This window comes from Solanum stenotomum, chromosome 9 (genome assembly GCF_019186545.1).
Source record: "Solanum stenotomum isolate F172 chromosome 9, ASM1918654v1, whole genome shotgun sequence".
Classification (NCBI taxonomy): Eukaryota; Viridiplantae; Streptophyta; class Magnoliopsida; order Solanales; family Solanaceae; genus Solanum; species Solanum stenotomum.
Window position 1 is genome coordinate 52584744 of NC_064290.1, and position 26025 is coordinate 52610768.

Genomic DNA, 26025 nt, shown 5'->3' on the forward strand with positions numbered 1-26025 from the left:
GTTATCATCTAACCATAGTATTTTGATACGACTTGATATGCATATATAGTATATGAGTCATTCACATTATATCTACCTATAGCATAAATATAATCTCTTGTATTTTTGTGATAAGATTATTTTTATAATTTTAACTCATAAACTTTTTAATAATCAAATGACGATACCTCTTATTCTATGTCAATATCTTCCTAGTGGACCAATTTTTGTTTTCTCACATAAATAAAACACGTTTTTTATATTTGTGAAAATGAAGCAAACAATGAATAATTGTATGGAGGAGGTGCTATAATGCTATCATGTAGTTGATACGCGTCCATTTGATTTTTGATGGACCACATTGATTTTCTTGACTAAATAACATTAATCATGGTTATTACTAATTCTCATTTTTTAAAAAATTGATTGAATTATCAGCCCTGATCGATTTTAAAATTTACCTTTTTTTCTTGTCAATTAAACGATGAAGTCAGTCAATTTTTTATCGATCGAGTCAATCGCTTTTTATATCAGTCAACTTTTTTCCGACTCACCTAATTCGGTTGGTTTTTAAACCGATCGCGTTGTATCGGAAAGGCCCTAGGGTACGTGGGGGTGGGGGTATTTTTTAAAAATAGAGAAAGGACCTTATAATAAACGATCTATAAATTCTCATATGATTCTTTTATCTTAAAAAAATATATGAAAATGAAGAACCTTTCACTCTTATTTCTCACTCATCTCACACTATTTTTCATTTGTGTTTGTTCACAAAATATAGCACAAACACAATTTGTTTATAAATGGTCAGAAACTTATTGTAATAAGGATACCCCAGTGGGATGTAAGCAAATTCCTCCTCTCAAATTCACTTTGAATGGTTTTTGGGGCACAGATCCCAATGGAAATATTCAACAAGGTTGTAGAGATCCAGAAACACGTGATTGGAACAAAGTGGTATGATTTTATTTTTTTTATTAACAATAATTCTATAATACTAAAATTTCCTTGCCAAGTTACATGAAATTGATTTTCGAAAGTTCATTGAAAAATTATTGCTAATTAATCGATGTGATTGAGAAGTAAAATTAGTCTGATAAAGATGTGGTTCTCTTCTTTCATCCTTGCATTAATGTAGAAATTTGATTTGACCGATGTATTCTATCGAATATTTATGATTTTCTATGAAAATTCGTCAGAATCAGTACGTGAAGAACCAACATTTCATTGAAAATATGTGTATTTTTAGTAAGCTATATTATTGTGTACTTTGGAAAGTATAAATATAATTTGTGTCCATCTCATATATAAAAGATCATTTTTCTTAAAAGATATTGTTATTAATTACTATAATGTCTTTCATAGCTCATACATGTGTTGATCGTGTGATAACCTCCTCTAAAAGATCAAATTGTTAGGTACACAATGTTTTTATTAATTTGATTGTTTTCTATAAGTCAAACATGTGAAAATTCTTTTTTATTTTTCCTTCTAATGGGTGGAGGTCATGAGATTTAGACCCTGGATCCCTACATGCCCTGGTTTACCACGTTGAATTGCGCAATCATCTCATTTTATCTAAAAGTTAACACTGTCAGAAAAATCATATTTAACTATATCTTCAACAGTACTAACAATTGTTCATGTTTATTAAAGGGGGTCAATATAATAAATCATCTTATCTAGAAAATAATTCATGCCTCTTCCGCTCCTAATAAGATAGATCAAATTTTATATGTCACAGTTTGATACGGCGATGATAAATCAACTCAGCCCATTTTGGCCCTCTCTCACTAAACAAGATCCCAAAGACATGTGGAAGGAAGCTTGGAATACATATGGAACATGTACAATACAAAAGTTCAAAACTCCAACACAATATTTCAATAGGGCTTCAAGATTGGCTAATGAAATTGGAGATTTATTACAAAGTCATTTAATAAACTCAAATGGAATAGTCCCTTGTGACTCTGCTACATACAACAATGTTGAAATCTTGAACTCAATCAAACAAGTTTCAAAAAATAAGGATGTGTCTTTTACTTGCAAAGACATTAATACAACTCATGCTTATTTGAATCAAGTTACATTTTGCTACACAAATGATGCAAAGAATTTTGTGGATTGTCCAACTTCTGTTACTAACAAACGTTGTCGTGTTCAAAACATTATTGTTCCTCGTCCTTCACCTCCAAAGGTACGTGCTTTCTTCGACATTACAACAAAAGAAATATTTAGTGATAATAAATATTCTAATGATTAAGCAATGATAACTCTTATTCTTGCATTTGTTAATATCTTCCATTGAAAAATCAGTCTTAATAGGTAGATCCTATTTGAATTTGAGTATAGGAATAGTCAATATCTTATAATAGTGACCTTTAATTTAAAGCCACAATATATATATATATATATATATATATATATATCATGTTAATTATATCAAACTAATGAATTTGTAATATTGATTTCGTACATGCACTTTATTCATTTACTTTCACTTATTACTTTATCACTTAACCATAGTATATTAGTACGATTTGATGTGAGTATTTGTTTGAGTAAAAAAACAAATTATATTTTGGACATGAGAGTTTTTGACTGGCTAACACGTCACCCCATACAATAAGGTCGATCTAATGACCACTTTATAGAACTTACCTTTAAGTTTTAGTGGTACCTTATAAAGTCCAGTTCTATTTTCTATTTTAAAGAAAACACTTATTAAACTAGAAAACTTTTTTTCCTTTTTTATTTTAATTTAAGTTTAACTCATTAGATTCAGCACTAATTTATTAAAAATCATAAGAAATATGCTTCACATTTACTATCAGTGTACATAACTTGAGTATAAATTATGACAAATTTTCAAGGTTTTTTTTAAATAATTTTTATTTGAAAATTAATTTAAAATCATCCATTGAGGTATTGAACATTTCCATACTAAACTAAGATATGTTGATTTTTTATTTTTTTGTGCAGGCTCGAATGTCAGGAGAAAAGCTTCAATCCAAAAGCTTATGGGAGATCCTTGGTCAATTATTTTAATTTAGTATCTATGTGAAGCTTTGTAAGAAAGCTTAGTGAGTAATATTTTATATTATAATAGAAAGATGAATAATGTTTCAATTGTGACTATGATATGTACTAAATAATGAAGCAAATAAAGTGATCATCTTTCTATTTTATTTATTACTTTCTCTGTCCATTTTTAATTGTCATGTTGTGTTTTTCAAAAGTTAATTTGATTAATTTTCAAAGTGAAATTAGATTACAGTAGTTCAATATTTCAAACAAAAAATTTAGATATTAAAAACTATACTAAAAATATTATAAATTAAATTACAATTTTTTTGCATATGATGAAAAAATTGATAAACATGAATATTGTGCTAAATTTTTGTTTGAGACTTTGAGTACCTTGAAAATCAATATTAATTAAGAGAGAGAATAGAATAAAATTTTTATTCAAGATATATAATAAGTTATTTTCACTCTCTGAGTGTGCATTATTTATTTATTATTCTAAGCCAAACATAAATCTTAGCCGTTGAATATATATTTAGCTCATGATTGTTCAAACATAGGATATATCCCATCTAGATCTATTTCTTCTTGGAATCTCGGTGGTGGTGATGGCGGCGGCGGCGGCGATAGTGACCTAAAAAAATAATAAAGATATAATTAATGTAACGTAAAAAATAATAATTATGGTTTTAGTTTTAAGATTATAAACTTTTAAAAATTACCTTACTTCTATTAAGCTTCTTATCAATTCAAATTAAAACACGTAAGAAAAGAAGTACTCCACTTACTTAATATGATCTTCTAACATGTCTAAGACCATAAACTTTCAAAACTGTTATAGTTATGCAAATATTATCACATAACTACTAAAAACATTAGTTTAGCTAAAATTTTCGATAGAATCAATCGGAAAATGGCTAATTAAAAATATTGAATGCGAGTAAGTTTTTATAAAATTAAATTCTTACTGTTTGAGGTTTTGGATGAGGTAGCATAATCCTAGCTCCACTAGAACAACTTGTTGGAGTAGCTTGTGAAGGGCATGAAATGAAACTAGTGCCAACCAAATTAGTGCATAAGGTAACCTCACTCAAGTAAACATGAGTTTTGTTTGTTGCATCAATTGGAATACATGTTAGGTAAACATCAAGTACTTGAACAAACACCTTTCGAATAGCATCAACGATATCTTTTTTAGCAAAAGACAAGCTATTACAAGCAATAATCCCACTTGTTTTCAAGTAATTGAACAAGTTGCCCTTTTGAAGCATGTTGTTGATCTTTATTGCTGTGTTAAAGTATACTTGTGGTGTTGTTCCTCCACACACTCCATGCGCGCGCCACTCGTGTTTCCATAGGTCCCTTTTTTGAGAGTTTTGTCTAAGTGGTGGCCAGAATGCCATGAGTTGATTCTCTACCGCTGCTGTAAACTGAAAAAATATTTACACCATCAAATCATTTTATAGGTAATTATATATAAATATCTTTATGTAAAAGTCAAAATGTCAAAGATTTGACCTAAAGAAACATTAAAACAGTGTAAAAACTCATGTTCAATAATAAAAAAAAAAAATAGGTGTTTACAAAGATTAATTAATCCCTTAAATATATAAACTTACATGTATATGGCCAGTTTATATAAAAAAAATTAATTTAATATCGTTAGTGCATAAAACATAAACTCTTGTGATTGAAAAGTCAGTACGTACCACTTGATTCCAATTTGGATCTGGTGGTACAGGGCATGTAAGACTATATCCTCTTTGATCTGCTGGCCAAACTCCATGGAGTGTTAAATTATGCTGAAGAATTGGTTCTTTGCACCTGCCTGGTTGTGTTGCAGAATTTAATATAATACAATAAGTTGGTGGCCATTGAAGCACAAATTTCAAGAGTGATGGATTTTGAGAGTCAACAGAAATTGTTATTTCAAGTAGCAAAATGACAAGAAGAAAGAAGGTAACAAGTTTCTTCATGTTGTGTGTGTGTGTGGAGATTGATTAATTAGTTGAGCAATTGAGTGGGAGCTTTATAAGAACATTTATAGGGGTTTTCTCTTCTTTTTTCTCTCTTTAATAGTATATTAGTGCATAAATATTACATTATTTAAATAGTAACTTGTCCATGTGAGCACACATATATCTTTAAAATACACTATTAAATAGTGCAGGAGTAAAGTTTGGTATTATTACAGCAATTTCGGTCAAAATTCAGATATATTTCAAACTTTTTTCCCTTTTAATTTTGTTGGTGGAAGTTGGACTATTTGTTGTGATTTTACTTTTCTTTGATTAAAATGATAATTAATTAATAGTACGCCGCCTGATAATTCATAATTTGATATCAACTAATCACAATATCTTATCCGTTGGTTAGTATATTAGTACATTAAAAAGTCGATAACCGATAAGTAAAACCTTTAAGCAATAGTTATCCGTCCAATTCGTCTGATAAGCCGTCTTAGATCGAACTCTTGTCTTTACCGTGATAGCAATACTAAATCATTAATGCTTGTTGGTTTAAGACTTTCATTTTTTTAATCTTTACTCTTCAAGCTCTTTTTTTTTTCATGAAAATAATGACAGACTCAATTGTTTGTTTATTATATATATATAATGATGATGATGCGAGTTAAGATTAAATGAAAAAGTGACGATTCCTACGATCGATTTAACTTGTTTGAGGTTAAATAACATAGGACTCAATGGAGGGGGAAGAGCTAGCGCACCCTTCCAAGAGTTTCTCTATTCTTAAGTTGCTTATTAATAAGATGTTGTGGACATGATTTTGGTTACTTGAAATTTAGAGCATATTTATAAATTTAATTATGTATTTAACACGTCCTTAAGTGAAGATTGAATCTTTTTTTTAAAATCAAATATTAAATTCTTGTTTGAAGTCGTTTTAACTTGTACACGATATCAATTGAGATAGGTTTGTATTAAGGGTATCAAATAGGTGGGTTGAACTGAATTTGTACGAATTAAAATGAGTTAACTTATTAAATTAAATGTATGGTCATTTATCCGCTTAAATATTACTTTGGCTGAAATAGATTGGATTAAAATGAGTTAAATAAAGTCAATTATGGACGACAATCACAATATAATCTATAATGATCGGTAGAGCTAGCTGATCTCAAAATAATAATTACCAATAAGGATTGTGGTGGAGCGGTAAGTACTCCTTCATCCTTAAGTAAGAGGTCTTAGATTTGAATTCTCTTGAAAACGAAGTCCCCTTTGTTAGGGAGCACTTTACCCTAACAGAACAAAGAATCAATTATTGAAATTTGTACCTCTTCTAAAACCACGTTTACAATATGGGATATATACGACCACCCTCTTGTCTTAAATGGTGTCTTAATTGATACCTCTAATCCATCTTATTATTTTTTTAATAAATTGAATATTTAATATCAAGGTGGACCAATAATTAACCCTTCATCTAATTTAATATTAATATTTCACATGCAGATAATGTGAACGAATATAATATTATGATACAATTTCAATAACAGATCTAAACTAAAACATATAGTATTGTTTAGTCTTAAAGAATCTTTTACAAAATAATATATAATTAGCTAGGTGGAGTAATAATTAACTCTTCATCTTATTTTAATTAACTATTCATCTTATTTATTAATATTTATATAGTTTTTCACATGCATGTAATATAAACAAATATAATATTATGTTACAATTTCAAAAACAGATCTGAACTAAAAACATAGAGTATTGTGTAGTCTTAACTCTTAAAGAATCTTTTTTGCAAAATAAATATTTAATTTGTGATGAAAGTTCTCCACATGCATCAATTTGTGATGGAGAGCTAGTCGATCTCAAAATAATAATTACCAATAAGAATTGTGGTGGAGCGATAAATACTCCTTCATCCTTAGGGATAACAATGGAGCGGTGCAGGGCCGGTGTTGCAAAAAGTCCCACACGTGGTTAATGAGATGGGTGGACTCCTCTTAAGGCTTGGCAACCATCTTCCCTTTGAGCTAGCTTTTGGAATGTGGCTTAAGACCTAATTTAACAGGCGGGGCGGGGGTTCTCTCCAAAAGAGTGTAACGAGCCTCATATGGAGTGAACTTTTTGCTCAAGTAATAAATGGCTCGCTCTTTCTTCCCAGTTTCGTCATGTTGACCAAGCACACATCCCAATGCGTTATCTAAGACAGACAAATATAGCAATAACGGACTCTTTTATCGCGGAGGGACCAACACTGGCGGATTGGATAAATAGTTCTTGATGGCATCAAAGGCAGTTTGATATTCTCCGGTCCACTTGGTCGAGACATCTTTTTTCAATAACTTAAAGATGGGTTCACACACCACGGTGGATTGAGCTATAAACCGACTGATGTAGTTCAACTTTCCTAAAAAACTCATCACATCTTTCTTGGTCTTCGGAGGGGGTAATTCTTGGATCGCCTTGATCTTGGAAGGGTCAAGCTCAATGCCTCTCCTACTAACTATAAATCCCAACAACTTGCTAGCTGGCACCCCAAAAGCACATTTGACGTGATTTAACTTCAAATTGTATCGGCGTAGACGATCAAAGAATTTCCTCAAGTGAGTCAAGTGATCCGAACTTTCGCGGGACTTGATTATAACATCATCCACATACACCTCGATCTCCTTGTGAATCATATCGTGAAAGATGGTCGTCATAGCCCTCATGTAAGTAGCACCGGCATTTTTGAGACCAAATGGCATCACCCGATAATGATATACACCCCAAGGCATAATGAAAACTGTCTTTTCTGCATCTTCTCCATCCTACTGCATCTCATGCTTAGCACAATTATAAATGAGGATGTGAATGTTTGGCAATGGGAAATTATCTTTCGGACTAGCTTTGTTGAGATATTTGTAGTCAAGACAAATTCTGATTTTTCCGTCTTTCTTGGCAACCGGAACAACGTTAGCCAACCAAGTCGGATACTGCATCACTTCCACTACTTATGACTCGATATGCTTTGTAATCTCCTCTTTGATCTTCAAACTCAACTCAGGCTTAAACTTCTGAGTCTTTTGTTTTACTGGACTGAAATCTGAATTGATCGGCAATTTATGGGACACCATATTTATACTCAACCCTGGCATGTCTTTATAAGACCAGGCAAATACATCAATGTACTCCTTGAGCAAATGAATCAGGTCTCTTCTTTGGGCTTCAGTCAGATGGACACTGATTCTAACTTCTTTGGCACATTCCTCATCCCCGAGATTCACAATTTCAGTTTCTTCAAGATTTGGCTTGTGTTGATTCTCGAATTGTCGAAACTCTTCAGCAACATGTTCAGGTACCTCATTTTCCTCTTCGTCTTTCTCGCACTCATCATTAACTGCCTCCTTTTGTTCACTCGGATCATGACATGACATGACATTGACAGGTTTTAAATTATTATTACTGAAATCATAAATAGACAAAGTTAGAAAAGTAAAATATAAACAGATAAATAAACATTTTTTTATAAAAGAGGCTTTCATTTAAATTGAAAAAACAAACACAAACTTTAGCCATGACCGAGGGCCATTTTGCTTTTTTAAACATCACAAAGGAATTTAAAAACTTCAAACAAATAAAACTGCATAAAGGGTGGGTCTCGGGCCTCTTCCGAACTACCACCAATTTTAAAATAAACAAAGACACATATCTTTTCTACCCAGATGAGCGGGAAATCAGGAGTGGTGTGGAGGTCCAGTTCTGCAATCGCTCCTCAGGTTCTGCATCACGGATGCATGATGTCCCAGCCTCTTCCTCAATGACCGCATCAATCTCCTCAAAAAGGCCCTAGAATCCTTCCCTAAGACCACCATCGTTGACATTTTCTTGTACCGAAAATGACTGGTACAAATGAGGAATTGGCCTGGCCAATGGTTGATCAACACTCTTGTTCTTCATCTCTGCTTCGTCGTCTATTGGGACATATCCCAAACCAAACTTTGCTCATTTGGCGGGAATTTGGATAGGTTCGATGATTCCTTGAAAGTGTTTCCCCAATTTGAAACCTGGTTCGAAACCATTCTGGAGCATGACAGTAGCAATCATCTTGTACACGCCAGGCATGGGAGATTGTGGAGCCAAGTCATCACCGGTGGCATTTACCAGCTCCACCGTGTAGAAATCACAACCTTGAGAGACATCATCAACGATCGGTGCATACCCATTGGATTGACTCCATTCACCATAAATGACTAATTCTTTGACCTTCCAAACAAACTTCATTAGTTGGTGAAGGGTAGAAGACACAACCCCAGCCATATGAATAAACGATCTGCCCAGAAGCAAGTTGTAACTGGTGTTGATATCCAACACCTGCAACTCCACATTAAAATCCGCAGGACCCACATGAATATCCAAGTTTACTGCACCCAATGTGTCTCTTTGCACTCCATCAAAGGCCCTCACATTGACTGGGTTCTGGTGAAGCTTTCCCAAGTCGAATTTCAGCTACCTCAGAGTCGAAAGTGGGCAAATATTAAGACCGGATCCGTCATCGACCAAGAAGCGATTAATTATCTTATCTCGACACATACAAGTGACGTGCAGAGCTTTGTTGTGCATCCTCCCTTCAAAGGGTAGCTCTTCGTCACAAAAATTGATTCGGTGTCCTCGGATGACCTAGTTTATCATGGCTGCTAAATTGTCACTGTTAGTACCCACAGCCACATAACTGCGAACTCATTAATAAGGCCTACACAGAGATCTGAGCCGGTGACTTCTCCAAATGCTTTACAATCGAATAATTTTTCGGCTGCATTTTTCTCTAGAACTCCTCAGCCTCGGCTTCACTGATCGGCCTTTTTCTTTGGTCTTTCTTCTGCCTTTCTTGAGCTAACTCTTTCGGTGTATAGCACCTGCCGGATCTGGTCATACCCTGGGTAACGACCGTTTCAATCACAAACTTTGGTCGGGTAAGAATTTCTCGCGGCACCAAGGCAACAGCCTTCTCGGGTGTCAGAATCACAAAATCTTTCTTCTCTCTAATGATCAACGAAGCTACAACCATTTCCAGTTCATCAGGAGCAATCGTAGCTATTGCCTTTGTCACGCACCAATCATTATCTGTCTCTATCATATTGATAATGACGCCTCCATGATTTGGCAAAGGATTACTATTGACATTGGGGGCAGCTGTCTTAAGAGAGATCACATTCTTGTCAATCAGGTCTTGGATCTTATACTTCAGGTTGATACAGTCTTCGGTATCATGTCCAACACTGTTGAAGTGATACGCGCACCTCTGATCAGGTCTGTAAAACTTTGAGCTAGTGTCAACCGGCTTGGGCCCCACTAGATGAATATATCCTGGTTCAGTTAATCGCTCGAACAGCTTTGTTTGGCTTTCAAGAAGTGGAGTGAAAATTCTAGTAGGCTTCTTCTCAAATCTAGGACGGGAGGGATCGTAATTGCCTTGTTGATGGGGAAGCGTTTGGCGATAATTTGGAGCATACGGACGGGGGGCTTGATATCTGGGATATGAGTTGGTTTGATAATTTGGTTGTGGAGCTTGCTAGTTCGAGGGGGTATTTTGGTAAAGTGGAGCTGCAGTTTGGTACATTGGGGGAGACGTTTGGTAATTCGTCTAAACGTTGGCACAGTTAGGGGCGGCATTTCAGTAGTGATGAGATGGAGTCTGGTAAACTGGAAAGGGAGTTTGGTAGATAGTAGGGGGAGTTTGGTAATTAGGAGGGAGAGTATTTTGATAACTGGGATGGGGGATATTTTGGTAATCAGTCTGCACATAACAAGCCGGGTATGAACTCTGTGAAGGTCGAGAACGACCTTGGTATGGTGAGGATTTCCTTGGGGTCTTTTTCCCCTCATAAGAGATAGATGACACATCCTCTCTTTTCTTCTTCAACAAGGCCGAAGATCCGGGAGAGGCAGCAACACGAGCAATCTTCCCGGTTCTCAATTCATCTTCGATAGTCTCACCCACCTTGACTATCTCAGCAAATTTTTCTCCAACGAGCAACATGATTCTATCATAATATTCGGGCTCTTGCACCCGCACAAAACACTTCGACAATTTCCTTTTCTGACATGAGAGGTCTAACTCTAGCTGTCTCCTTTCACCATCTATATGCGAATTCTCTATAACTTTTGGTCGACTTTTGCTTCATCTTCTCCAATGAGCAACGATCATGAACGATCTCCACATTGTAGGTGAATCGTTCAATGAAGTCCTTAGCCAAAGCGTTCCAGCTAGACCACTGTCTCGTTTCATGAGACATAAACAATTCTAGAGCCTCTCCGCTCAGACTCCGGCTAAAAAGCCGCATTAACAAAGTTTTGTCTCTCCAAACTCCCACGAGTTGGTCACAGTAGGCCCTCAGGTGTGCTAAGGGGTTCCCCGTTCCTCCGAATATGTCAAATTTTGGCACTTTGAACCCTTCCGGGAGGTCCAAATTCGGATGAATGCACAGGTCTTCGTAACTCAACCCGGTGACCTCAGGAATGCAGTTCAAATCATTCATGCCTTTTCTAATTTCCTTCTTTATATCTATCTTAGTGGTCTCTTCCTTTGACCTCCATTCTCTCTCAATCTCCTCATAGTGGTCGAGCTCTGAACCATGGGCGTTATGCTCGTTGGGGACTGGTATTTGGAAAGTGGCTTTTTGCGGTAGTGGTTGAGCAATGGATGTGCTTTGGCCATTTAAAGGGGCGTGATAGTTTTGGGGGAATGTCTGGGGGTTGGTGTACTGGTTTTGGTGAAGGAGGGAAGTGCGTGGGTTATTAACGTTTTGGCTGTGGGGGGTAGGCCAGTTTGGTGGTTTACATTAGGGGGGAATGGTGCTTGGAGGTTGGTATTTTGAGGAGGGGGTGGTGTTTGATAAGAGGCTGAGGCGTAATGAGGGTTTTGGGTGGTAAGGTTAATGGTGGAGGGATTATGAGCGGGACTTGAAGGCAAGTTTTGAGCTTGTTCCACGTTAGGAAGGGGAATTTGAGTTGGAGGTCTTCCGTCTGGTTGGGCGTTGACAGCAAAAATCGGAGGAGGCAAATCTTGTTTTCTCTGCATCTCGACCCTCATCTCAGCAATTTGTTGCATCAACTGCAGGATCAGTTCATTCTGATCAGCAAGGGCGGGCTGAGCCACCACGACATCAGTAAGGCTGGTTTCTTCGTTGTTATCACCCATTGTTGCTTTTCCCTTTTGTGAACTTTGAGTAGGGAAGGAATCTGTAAGACCTTTAGATCTAGTGAAATAAGGATGATCGGCCAATGTATCAACACAGATCAGTTCTAACTACCTGTAGAGAAAAACAACTCAAAGGCAAATCTGTCAATATTAGTTCTGGATGAATAATGCAGGATATCACATAGAAAGCAGATAAGCACATAAAAGTTGTTTCATTTAAGGACACGTAAACCCACGAGTAATGGGGATTGATTTTTGAACAAGCAGAAATTTACTTGTTTTTATATTGAGGTTGGTGTCTCAGAAAGGTTAAATTGCATTGAGCTAAGGTCTTCTTGCTGCATCTCTCGAACCTATTGATGTGAATTCAATGTTTTCTTGTAGAATGAAAGAAGGGGAAAAGAAAATTTGAAAAAGATAGGGCCCGGGCATTGAAAGGCTGCCTACGTATCTCTGAAGGAGAATTTCGGCCCTACATAGTTCGAATACAAAGGAAATTTTCATTTTCATTCATTCATTTATGGTGATTACAAGGAAAGTGAAAAACAGAAAATAAAGCTCCTAAAAGATAGATGGTGCTTTCACCGAAACTCCTTCCTCTGACTGCCGTATTAGCCACAGGGGACAAACTCAACTTGAATCTTTCCCATGTTGACGAGGGATTCCACGTCATAGCGAAACCTGAGGCACCTCCCAATGTTGTGATCGATGGCATCATGATAAGGGCAAGGCTTCCAGATCTCAATTCCAACGGGATCAATTACTTCGTCATTCTTTCTGATAGAGGCCAAGACTTCTTTTTGAACTAACAGACTGTAGATATCCAACAACGTTTTCTTGAAAGGCGTGAAATAGTGACAATAAAACAAACTGTACTTAATGACCGACATATTGGGCTCCGGTTGGTCACAGGTAAGAACGGTGTTCTCACCCCACATATACGAGATCTCCCCAATGTTGATTAGGTAGCGGATTGTTGCCTTAAGCTCCACACATTCCTCTATAGTGTGTCCTCTTTGGTTCGGGTAGTAGGCACATGTCTTTTAAGAGCTTTCATGCCCAAACCCAAAAGTGGTTCCTTCGAGAGGCTTCAGCATACCTGACGCCTTAAGGTGCTCGTAAATGAGAGCACATGACACAACTCTTGCCCCAACACTATATGTCCGCTCATAAGCCGGGAGGGTGATTTTTTTGTCTCCTGCTTTCAGACGACCCAGGAAGGGAGGCATATAGATGATTTTCTCATCGACATCTTCTTCAGTAGCTCCAGGGTGAGTGTCTTCGGGACCACTACTGGCTTCTTGATTGAAGAAAAAGCATTTCCCGCGTATCTTCTGAAGTCTCATAGTTATATCATTTTTAAAGAAACTGTCTTTTTACTTATAACATCGCATTTTGTCATCTTTGCCGCCAATTGCACGTCTAGTGCCGCATTTGCTGCTCGTGTGACCGCGATGGCAAACTCCACTTCTATTCTCCTTTCCCTGGTTTCTTGGATCTCTTGCCTGAGCCGCTGTAATTTCATCCTCAAATCCTCCTTAGTTAGCTCTATCTCGATACCCTTGCCCTTTTCCATCTTAGCAGCAATTTCACCTTTCTGAGATGATAGAGTAATATTTTAGAATTTGGTAGTAAGATTTTATTTCTGGCCGAGAAACTTAAGACTCATGGAATTTTGGTTGGACATTTGGTAGTGACTTGTATTTAGTATTGGTGAAATTTTCAGAAAAGGAGTGGGCTAAAAATGTCCTCATTCAAAACAACAAAATCACATAAACAGTTAAAGCACACAAGCGGCTAGCGCGCGTCCTAAACAAGTAGGGGACCCTTTTGTGCCAAGGGTAGGCCTGGCGTATTTGAAAGATGTATGTGCAGAATTGAATCATTTTGTTACCCCAAAGCAAATTTCGCATATAAAATGATGTTCAAAAAGCGAAAATAAGCAAGGGAAGTAGGGAATAAACGAAAAACACAAAGGAAAGGCCCACACAGGGGTCATTTGAAAAGAGTATCAAAATACAAGAAAGGCAAGCCCACGCAGGGGCAAATAACAATAAGTACATATAAAAAAACTCACGCAGGGGCGAAATCCGCTAAGATGTTCCTGATGGCCCCACCTCTGATCTGCTCCTCTTGCTCTGTGCCATGAGATATTGAAGCCTATATTGAATCATTAGCAAGTATCCTTCACTCCGGCGGCCTTTCTCTTCCTATTCTTCGAGACACATTTCGCTTTTCTTATCTCCAATCCACAAGTCAAGCTCTCCCAAATCGTTTCTCAAGCTTTCTAATTCTTGAGTTACGCTCTCGAGGGCGTACTTATCCTCTTTTTGCTTTCGGAGAAATTCCTCGTGCATTTCCTAGGATTCTCTTCTTACCACTCTTAGTTCTATCAAAGCTTTGGACTCTTTGTCCTCTACATTGCGGTAAATGTTCGAATCTGAGAAGGAGATACCATGTATATTGCGCTTCAACCAAGCTTTGTAAGTTACATCGTACCCCGCATTAAATCGGTCCGCAGCAATGGTGTCGTCTTTCATTCGCACTGCTCTTTTCCATTCTCTCAGCATCTCTGAAGCCTCAGGCACTCTATCATCCCCGATGTCGAACACATAGATACGGTAGTATGCTTCTGGAGGTGTAGTTTATCTTCTTCCGAACTGCCTCAGGACCCGAATGGGTGCATATGGGCGAATACCTCGAATACCTGGCAGAGGAGGCACAAGTTATCTGTCGCCCCGTACTATGGCATCTTTCGAGATGAAACGGTCGAACATCCATTGGATGTTTTCTTCTCTCAACTCAGAAAAAATTTGAGCCCATCTTTCTCTGGTTCTTCTTTTTTCTAAGTCTGCCCAGAACAACATGTCATTCAAACTCTTAAGAACGTTATGATCATCGAGGGTATGAAGTTCTTGAGTTCCGTGTCTCTTCACCAAGTGACTCATTATCCACCATTGAAGAAGAAGGTTGCAACCCTGAAAGTAGCGATGTCCTTCCTTGCATTTCCCCAAAGCACGGTACATGTCAGAAAGGATGACAGGTGCGATAGGATAATACTTTACTTGCCTTTGGTTTAGATGCCCGTAGAACAGAGTGTGTGCAAGCATTATTACCCGGGTGTTGATATTGAAGTTCGGGCCGTGTGGGAAAACCATGGTGCCCAATAGTGCGACGGTGAATGTCAAAGGTCTGATCCTATCCCATTCTCTGAAAGTGACCTTGAACTCTTGGTTGTAATTCACATAAAAGTTCGCATGCCCGAATCTAGCATAGAGATCCATAAAAGAAATGTTAGAACCTTGTGCCCAGTATATGTAATCTTTTCTTAATCCGAGCCAATTCACGATATCCTCGAGAGTAGGCTTGTTAGGGATTAAGATGTTTTTCTGTTTTCTCACTCTTCTTTCAAGTCCTGTACCAACTGTGTCTATTCCGTCACGAATTTTCTCAATTGTTGGGGTGATCTCCATGGTTCCAAATCGGAACACCATTTTCTCGTTATCCCAATAGCCTGTGAGGACTTCAATCAACTCGGGCCATCCAACCATATTGATGAATTCTATTAAGGCTCCTATATATTTGTTGAGCGCCCTTTTGTGAACCACAGTGAGGTCGTTGTACCACATCTTGAGTAGAACCGGGGCTTTCACTACCATGTCGAATTTGGGGAATCGATCCATACCTACAAAATAAAGCATGGTTAAGATTCCCTCCCCCAAATAGGCAACAATAAGGTTTCTACACATACATCTTTCAAATGTCAAACAATATGATATGTCGTTAGGTCGTGGACCTTGGACATAATTTTTGACGGTTTTACTAATGGACTTAATACGTCTTGGGTATTATGCCATCTTAGGCTAATGCTTAGATCTAGATTTGGTTTCGCTCTACTCTAGGTTGACTAGAATTGGTTTAGAAATAATGGTTACCCGAGTCGGACAAACAACGGGGTGAAATATAATAAACAACGTTGGATGACAACAAGCCAACTATTCGTTTATCACTTCCAAAGGATTTAACTTGTGTTTTTTTTTAAGGACAGTCGTGGTAAGCCACGTAACCGTCTATTTTTCTAATGCAATCTATTTGCCGTTTGGCGGAATCGGGTGACATGAATGTCACAATTCAATATAAGCAATAAATAAAACAAGTAGACAATTAAAACACATAGCCAAATAAATTAATCTTAAGGTTAGAACTATTCAAATTCCCAGCAGAGTCGCCATTTTGTTTTATTCGGAAAATATAATTTAGACTGGTTTAAGAGTCGCCACTTAATTTTAAAGCAAAATTAAGAAAACTGTTGTTTTCAAAAGAGTAAAACAGAAATCTAGTGAAAACTTAAAAAAGGGTTCGAGATTCTTATTAACAGTCTAGGAATGTTTTAAAAGCATCTAGAATGTCTACTAATGTGGTTATCCGACAATTAATTATTTAGCTAAAATAATCTTAACTTTACTCGACTTGCAAAATTGAACTATTTTGTAGTCGAAACTATTTTAAAGGGGAAAAAGAAAAATGTTGAAATACTATCTAAGTGAAATGTTTTGTAAGCTTATTCATTCATTTATTTATTTTTAAATCAAGTAAAGATGAATAACTAGGTTAAGTGATTAATTCAAAATGGGTGTCTTTCGGGGATTTGAATTTTTCGACCTTAAGGTTAGTGAAAAATATTAACGAGCACATAAACACAACAAAGAGGGGAGGGAAAGAGATTTGAGCCCAAATCTGGTTTTTCTGTTCGCCTGGGCCAGTATTTGGGCCCACTTTCGTTTTGGGCTTTCGGCCCATTTGAGTCACCTGCATCTGTTCTAGTCTAACATGAAATAAATATCTTTCTTTTGGACCTTAAGCCCAATTTCTCCACCTGTCCTAGGAACTAACAAGTAATAGTAAGAAATGACAAGGGCTTAGGCCCTATAACAACAAAATATAATTTCGAATAAATAAAGGTAGTCTTTGGCCCAATCTTTTTCAACTCCCGATTTGCTCCGCTTTTCTTTTAATTTTGAGACCTGTTCGTCGATTTTAATATCTGGATGACTCGGATAAAAGGGGATATGGGCCTCCGCGGTACAAAGGAAAATGCGAGGATAGAGTCCGTGAGGACCCGGACAAATTTCACATGCAAACACGAAAATGAGAATCAACAAGTAAGAGTTATGAATAATATAAGAAAATTTATTATATTCTAATATTTATTACACTACTATATTCTAATATTTATTTCACTACTATATTCTAAAATTTATTATACTACCATATTCTAAAATCTATATACTACCGTATTCTAAGATTTACATACTACCATATTTTAATATTTATTATACTCCCATATTCTAAAAAAAAAATTTATATACTACCATATTTTATTATTTATCATACTACCATATTCTAAATTTATATACTACCGTGCTCTAATATTTATATACTGCCATATTTTGTTATTTATTATACTACTATATTCTAAAAAACTATATACTACCGTAATTTAATATTTATTATACTATCATATTCTAAATTTATTTACTACCGTGTTCTAATTCAAAGAAGAAGAAAAAAAAAACAGACAAACATTAGGTTGACACAATGACAAATATAAATTAACTAACATTTTTCCCTTTTAAACTAATAGTGACTCTAGACAAAACATAAAGATCAATCCCAAGCTCTCCTACGACTAAGTAAAACAGTAAGCAAACTATGTAATACTAAAAAAAAGAAGCCTACATGTTTTAACATACGCTAATCGTCGTAACAAAATTCAAGAGGTCAGGCATAGAAATCATATAATTTTCATACAACAAATAAAGGAAAGAATGGGAGGAAGGATAGGCATACTTTAACGCTCTTCTAATGCCTCAGTCTCTTGATGAGCAGCGATTAGGACGGGATGAACTGGAACGACGACCTTCGCCACGCAAAATCCGAACTTGAACAATAGCCAAGAAGTTTGAGCAAGAATATCAAACCCAAAACACAAAAAATGAGTACCTCTTCTGTTCTCCTTGTAGTGTATTTAGTAGATATTAGTTATTTTATTTTTTTTAATGCTCTTAGTTAAAAATTTCCAACTACTAAATCCCTGCCCCAACAGTGAATAAAAGGGAATACATATAGAGATTTTTAGGGTTGATTGGGGGAGAAATTTTTTGGGTCCAAAATCTGGACGGAAAAGGGCATATTTCAAAATTCAAACTCTCAAACCTTTCACCAATTTGGAGAGACACCTTTTTCTGAGATTTTCGCCCCATTTTGAAAGAGGAAAGGGGAGAAATGTGTGCCTCTATGCTGCTGGAATCGCTGTTGATGTTGTCTCCCTTTGCCAGCAGTCGTTGGCGTTTTCTGGGAATTGTACATTAACGTTTTGAAACTCTTAGGAGGATAGAAAAGTGGGCCGGTTTTTTTTTCTGAAATTTGGGCTGAGGCGGTGGGCTTGGAGAAAATAAAAAAACGAAGTAGGTCGGCTGGTATTGGTATTTGATGTTGTATGTTGTCGGTTGTGGGAGTCAAATTAAGTATTGGGTTGTTATAATTAAAAAAAGGAATTAGAATGGGTAATTAATGGGGTGGGGCATATGTCTGTGTACGTATGTTGTTGGTTTGCAAATAAAAAAAAGGTGGGCCGGTTGTAAAGAAAATAAAGGCCCAAAATAAATGATTAAAAGGATGTAGTGAATTGGCTAGATTTGGCTAAGGCATGCAATAGAGAATTAATTAACAATTTAGTCACATTGGGTTAATTAGTAAATTCGACTAGTAATTAAATAAAACGAATTAATATAATTAACTAACGAGCTCCTTAATCTTAACGGAATAAAATAATTAACTTAATAAAAATAATCAATTCAACAACATAGCTATAATTCAAACTAAATTAGATTAATAAAGTGTTTAACGTTAAAATAATAATAATAATAGTAATAACAATGAAATCCTTTTTTTTAAAGATAGTTTTCAAGTATTTATACAATATGTTTGTTACATACGTAACAATATAAAACATATTTATTATTTAAAATATTATAAAAATGAATAAAATTCTTAAAAAGAAATATTTTGAAACATATTTTGAATTTTTATAAAATCAATTATTTCAAATCGTTTGAGATTAAAGCAGCTCGAAAATTAATTATTATCGGAGAGAGTCAAAATTAGGTGTCAACATCAGTTGTTGAACACCTACTGCTAACTCACAAGTCAGGCAAATCACTCTTTGGTAGGGATGGGCAAAATCAATCCAAATATTCATGATCCGTCTAATTCATTTATGTTTGGATAAGTTAATAATCTGCTTATTTTATTATATGGACTCGTTTGATCTGTTTATTTAATCTCATTTTAAATTTGGGATAATATAATGCAATTCAAATTGATTCATGAGAAATTACAAATGTCTTTTTTAAAACATTGAAAGAAAATTCTCATGAATCAATTTGAAATGCATTTTAATATGGTATTATAAATAATAATTTATTTTATGTACAAGAAAATACATGATGTGAACGAGGGATATGTTTCTAAAGATTACTAAAGCTTCATTAATTAATTTTCAAGAATGAGATCTAACTTCCAACCTAAATTATGTAGTGTGGTCAAATCCAACTAAAAAAGATTATGGAAGAATATTTATGAATGTCGTCAAAGGTTGAGATCTAATTGTAAGAAAAATGTTTAATTTATGAGGAAAAAAATTAGGCTATTGGGGAGATTCGATCCCTCAACCTAGCAACCCCCGCACATATTCTTTTAAGATCTGGCCCTGAACCAAAGCACTCATCTGTCACGCCCCGAGCCTATACCCTGGGCGAGACTGACACTCGAGAACCATTGATGACCCCAAGCGAACCCTTGGCCTGACTTACTTACTCAAATTGCTCGGTAAAATAACTTAGAATGTTAAAAGAATTAAACATTCAACTTGGCCAAAATGGTAACCCAAGTCTTAACATAAGATAAAATGAGAAGACTAAATAACTAATAACTGACTGTCTATGAAGCCTCTTAAAAAATTGAGATGGATGTTGGGACAAACCCCACAACATCCTAATGAACTAAACTAGAAAGCAAATAAATGAGTCCTCTGAATGCAAGGAGGCTCACCACAGACTCTGAGTGCTCAAGCTGGATCAATGAGGCGTTGGATGCTAATCTTGGTTATCTGCGTCTGCATCATAAGACGATGCAGGCCAACTAGTATCAGTACATTGAATGTACGAGTATGCGAGTTGGAAAGCTAAACAATACATAGGCTTGAAAAGATTCTGAAAGAAACACATACTTTGGCTCTTCTCAGCTCATGGATAACTTAACTTTAAATAAAGCAATGGACACATGCAATATATGAAAAGCTTTATAAACAGTAAAAGCAACTTAGTTCGTTAAAGGAAATGCAATAACAACTCAACTTTACTCATATAATAAAATAATATAGTTTCTGTGGGAGATTCTCTAACCGACAACCATCACTATGAGCCTAAATGGTGATACAACGTTTTTACCATCACACTGCCAGATTGTCCTATACTATGCCGTCATATAGAACTACTTAACTTAGTGGATCCACTAGCTTAACTTATGTGATCATCTAAAAAGTATGACCCATTAATACCCATGATGGCTACATGGTTTATGGAGACTTGAGTTAATATGAACTCGCATCCCCATATCGGTGCTCAATACTACTCCCAAAAATATACTTAGCTCATATGTTTTAAAACAATTTCTTTCTTTGGTTTGAGATAATTACTCAAAACTTAGCTTAAAAACTCTCTTGGAATCGATGTTCCCTTTTTCTTTCTCAAAATGTGAAAACATTTTCAAACTTCTTGGGAATACTTAGTTCCCATATACTTCTTTGAAGAAATTAAACTTCAAATCTTTACTCTTTGCTTAACTTGAACTTAAGCCTTAAAACAAAGTTAAAAGCATTTGCAAAAGACATAATGAAAAGACTCGAAGAACTTCCTAGACTTGGCTCTTCATTTTCCTTGAATTTAAATTTATGGATTCAAGGTTATGATTCATGTTTCTGGATGATTTCTAGGTGTTTAGAAGTCATTTAGAGTAGTTAGAATCAATGGAAAGTGTTAGGACACTTTAGAATAACTTCAATAGGCGAAACAACGAAAAACTAGTGAAAAACGCCGATCCGGGCGCGTCCCTGGCGCGGCGCGCCAGGCCCTAACTTACTAGGGCTTGTTTTGGGTGCACTGCAGGCGCACCTCCCCAGCCTCCTGGAGCTATGGGGGCGCGACGCGCCTGGCCCTCCCCAGGTGCGTCTGACGAGATTTTCAACTCGTTTTCTGATCCTAAATCATTTTAATCTAATTTTTTTCTCCCAAATTTCACCTTAAATTCATGTACCAAATCATATACACAAAATCTAACCCAAATAACTCAAGGAAACAACACTTAATCATCAAGAAACTCCCAACTCCCCACTCATATTCAAGAACGAAATCAATTCAAAAACAACTATTTCTCAATCCTTTCGAATGAAAATACGCAGAATTAAACATGCTTGGCGCATGGGTGAACTAACCCAACGCTATGTGATCTCACATACCTTGTAGGGATCACCCCCGACGAATTCCACAAGCCAAACTTCGACGATCTTGAACGTTCTTGCTTCTTCTTCTCCTTTCTCCTTAGCCCTAGCGTGAAATCTCAAATTCTAAAACTGACTAAAATCTGATTTGACCCATATTAAACTCCTAAAAATGGATTAAAATAATAGGGTAATGAAAAGACTAAAATACCCCTTAAAATTCCGGATTGGACATTTCCTTAATCCAACAGCCCAACATCCAAAGGGCATAACTCACTCTCAAACTCGGAATCGTGCAAACTTGGCGGCATTGGAAAGATCATTCCAAGAGCTTTCCAACCATATCTAGAACTGCACCTAACTCATCCTGAGATAGGAGTTATGGTCGTTTGAAATTGACCAAAAACTCACTTTAACTTAAATTTTTTTCCAGATTTCCTTATACTTTCCAAAAATGACTATTTACAGATTTTAAATTTCTTTCTAGTTGCGAGATGTTACACCATCAGTGCTTTTGTTCAAAATTCAATGGGTGCTAATATGTATTATATATTCATTTTTGCAGATTTTCGATATAAATATACAATTTTTTTGTCAAAATCAATGGGTGCTCGAGCACCCGGCACGCTCTATGTAGATCCACCCCTGACCCCAATAGAACATAGAATCAATTATTGAAATTTGTATCTCTTCTAAAACCACGTTTACAATATAGGATATATACGACCACCCTCTTGTCTTAAATGGTGTCATAATTGATACCTCCAATCCATCTTATTAATTACTTAATAAATTGAATATTTAATATTAAGGTGGAGCAATAATTGACCCTTCATCTTATTCAATATTAATATTTCACATACAGATAATGTGAATGAATATAATATTACGTTACAATTTCAATAACAGATCTAAACTAAAACATATAGTATTGTTTAGTCTTAAAGAATCTTTTACAAAAATAATATATAATGAGCTAGGTGGAGTAATAATTAACTCTTCATCTTATTTTAATTAACTATTCATCTTATTTTAATATTATTTATTTAATATTAATATAGTTTTTCACATGCATGTAATATGAACAAATATAATACCATGTTACAATTTCAAAAACAGATCTGAACTAAAAACATATTGTATTGTTCAGTCTTAAAGAATTTTTTTTACAAAATATTATATCACAAGTTGGAGTAATATTAACTTTTCATCTTATTTAATTTGTGATGAAAGTTCTCCACATGCATCAATTGGTGATGTAAATATAATATTATGTCACAGTTTCAATAACAAATCTGAATTAAGATATATAATATTGTTTATCAAGGGAGTTAAAAATATAAAGTAAGTATAAGAAGATTGGATAATGACAAATAGAATGAAATGGTGAAAGGCAAGACTAAGATTGTGTTTGGTATGAAGGAAAATATTTTCTCGAAAATGTTTTTCAATTTTTCATAGTTAGTTGGCTTAAATGTTTTTCAAATCAACTCATTTTCTTTAAATTTAGGGAAATTGATTTCCCTTCAAAAACCAAGGAAAACATATTTCAAAACTCTACTTCATCCTTCAATATTTTTTTCTTACCCTACCACGTACCCCGAACCCGACCCTCCCCATCCAAAAAAATAATTAATTTTTTAAAATTTTCTTATTTTTTAAATTTCAAATATATTTATACCCTACCCCTAAACCAACCCCCCCCCCCCCCCCCCCCCCCCCCCCCCCCACAAAAAAAAAGCTAAAAATTATTTTTGAAAAATATTTTAAATTTTAAGATTTTTTTTAACTTTACCCAACCCCTACCACCCCTATCCCCCTATCCCCCTATAAAATTATTTCAAATTTAATTTTTTTTTCATTTTTTACGCCACCCCCCAACCTAGGCTGCCCTCGCCAATTATTTTTTAAGAAAAATTATTTTTAAAAAATATTTCAAATTTAAAAAAATATATATTTTTTACACTATCCACTTGTTTTCCAAGAGAAGATTTTATAGGAAAACATTTTCCTTCATACCAAACACACCCTAACTGTAACTCATATAATATTAATTCGCCTTGTCATGTTCCTTTTAACCGTTCTTCCGATTTTTGTCCAGCTCCATCGATCTTTTTAAGGAAAATAAAAAACTAATAAAATCGATCAAACAAATCGGTAATATTAATTAGAGAATAATTTTAATTGAAAATAAAATTTTCAAACAACGGATCAAAAGGGTCGATTTTTTGGTCCAAACCTTAAGTCAATTAATTTTACAAAATTAATTGGATTACCGACTTCGATTAGTTAAATTTATTTTGTTCCTCTCTGATTAACTGACGTTGTTACCTTGTTCGACTGAACTCATTGATTCCACGTTGATCGTAACCCAGTTTGAGACCCTTTTATCATAGATTTCCTTCACCAAGTCATTGCTAATAATCAACTCTTATCTTTTGATATCAAAGGGCGAGTTTCTTTCATGTCTTGCTCAAAAATCAAGTCAGTCAGTTTTTACCAATCGAATCAGTCATTTCTTATACCGATCAACTTTTTTCCGATCCACCAAATTCAGTCCATATTTACTCAATAATCCTGTAAAATAGATCGCGTCCTATCATTTTTTCGATCGAAAAGGCCCTTGTGGGTGGGTGGGGTGGGTGGTTTATTTAAAATAGACAAAGGACCTTATAAGACATCTATATATTCTCATGTGGTTCATAGCAAGTTTTTTCCTCATAGACTATATCTTAAAAAAATTATATGAAAATGAATAATCTCTCACTCTTATTTCTCACTCATCTCACACTATTTTCCATTTGTGTTTGTTCGCAAAATATAGCACAAACACAATTTGTTTATAAATGGTCAGAAACTTATTGTAATAAGGATACTCCAGTGGGATGTAAGCAAATTCCTCCTCTCAAATTCACTTTGAATGGTTTTTGGGGCACAGATTCCAATGGAAATATTCAACAAGGTTGTACAGATCCAGAAAAACGTGATTGGAACAAAGTGGTATGGTTTTTTTTATTAATAACAATTCTCTCTCTCTCTATATATACTAAAATTAATTCCTTGTCAAGCTACATGAAACTGATTTCCGAAAGTTTTACAGAAAAATTATTGCTAATTGACCGATGTGAGAATACATGTATTTTTAGTAAGCGGTACTATTGTATGATTTGGAAAGTATAAATATTATTTGTGAGTAGTTCGTCTAAAAGATCATATTGTTGGGTAAAATATGTTTTTATTTATTTTATTACAATTTCAATGCAGTTCCCTTCACATGTGAGCCTGATCACAATATTAACAAGCATTCACGTTTATTAAATGGGGTCACCTAACCACCTTAGTTGAAAAATAATTCCTGCCTCCGCCACTGCTAACAAAATAATTTCAATTTTGTTTGTCACAGTTTGATACCGCGATGATAAATAAACTCAGCCCATTTTGGCCCTCTCTCACTAAACAAGATCCCAAAGACATGTGGAAGGAAGCTTGGAATACATATGGAACATGTACAATGGAAAGGTTCAAAACTCCAACACAATATTTCAATAGGGCTTCAAGATTGGATAGTGAAATTGGAGATTTATTACAAAGTCATTTAATAAACTCAAATGGAATTGTCCCTTGTGACTCTGCTACATACAACAATGTTGAAATATTGAACTCATTCAAACAAGTTTCAAACAATAAGGATGTGTCTTTTACTTGCAAAGACATTAATGCAACTCATGCTTATTTGAATCAAGTTACATTTTGCTACACAAATGATGCAAAGAATTTTGTGGATTGTCCAACTTCTGTTACTAACAAACGTTGTCGTGTCCAAAACATTATTGTTCCTCGTCCTTCACCTCCAAAGGTACGTGTTTTCTTCAACACTACAACAAAAAAGATATTTTGTGACAATAGATTTTTTTTCCGCAAAAGTATTTAAGGAAAATTATGTTGAGTTAATGTCGTTACATTCAGAATCGTTAAAGTCTTTTTTGACATTTATATAGAATGTTGGTCATAACTATAAATCTCCAATGTCCATAACTTGAGTATAAACTATGAAATTTTTCAAGTTTTTTCATTAAAAAAAAATTGTTATATTTGAAAATTAATTTAAAACCATTCATTGAGTTTTTAAACAATTCCATACTAAATGCTAAGATATGGTTTATTTATTTTTTGTGCAGCCTATTAAAACAACAGGAGAAAAGCTTGGACCCAATAGCTTATGGAGATCCTTGGACAATTATGTGAAGCTTTATTAGAAAGTTTAGTGAGTAATAATATAAAAATAATAGAAAGATGAATAA

General features: G+C 35.1%; 1 protein-coding gene across 1 annotated transcript; it reads left to right on the plus strand.

Annotated features, from left to right (window-relative positions):
- The first annotated feature begins 671 nt into the window (after positions 1-671).
- Positions 672-26025, plus strand: LOC125876011 (ribonuclease S-F11-like). The gene is made up of 4 exons (XM_049557105.1): positions 672-898; positions 24687-24724; positions 25128-25580; positions 25903-26025. The coding sequence occupies exons 1-4, from the start codon at positions 682-684 to the stop codon at positions 25978-25980; spliced, it is 786 nt and encodes a 261-aa protein (XP_049413062.1). The 5' UTR covers positions 672-681; the 3' UTR covers positions 25981-26025.

Excerpts from the sequence above, each read along its gene's own strand:
- LOC125876011 (XM_049557105.1), top strand. The coding sequence starts at position 682 with ATGAAAATGAAGAACCTTTCACTCTTATTTCTCACTCATCTCACACTA. Across the intron at positions 899-24,686 it reads CAATGGAAATATTCAACAAG|GTTGTACAGATCCAGAAAAA; the intron begins GTTGTAGAGATC and ends ATATTCAACAAG. Across the intron at positions 25,581-25,902 it reads CTCGTCCTTCACCTCCAAAG|CCTATTAAAACAACAGGAGA; the intron begins GTACGTGTTTTC and ends TTTTTTGTGCAG.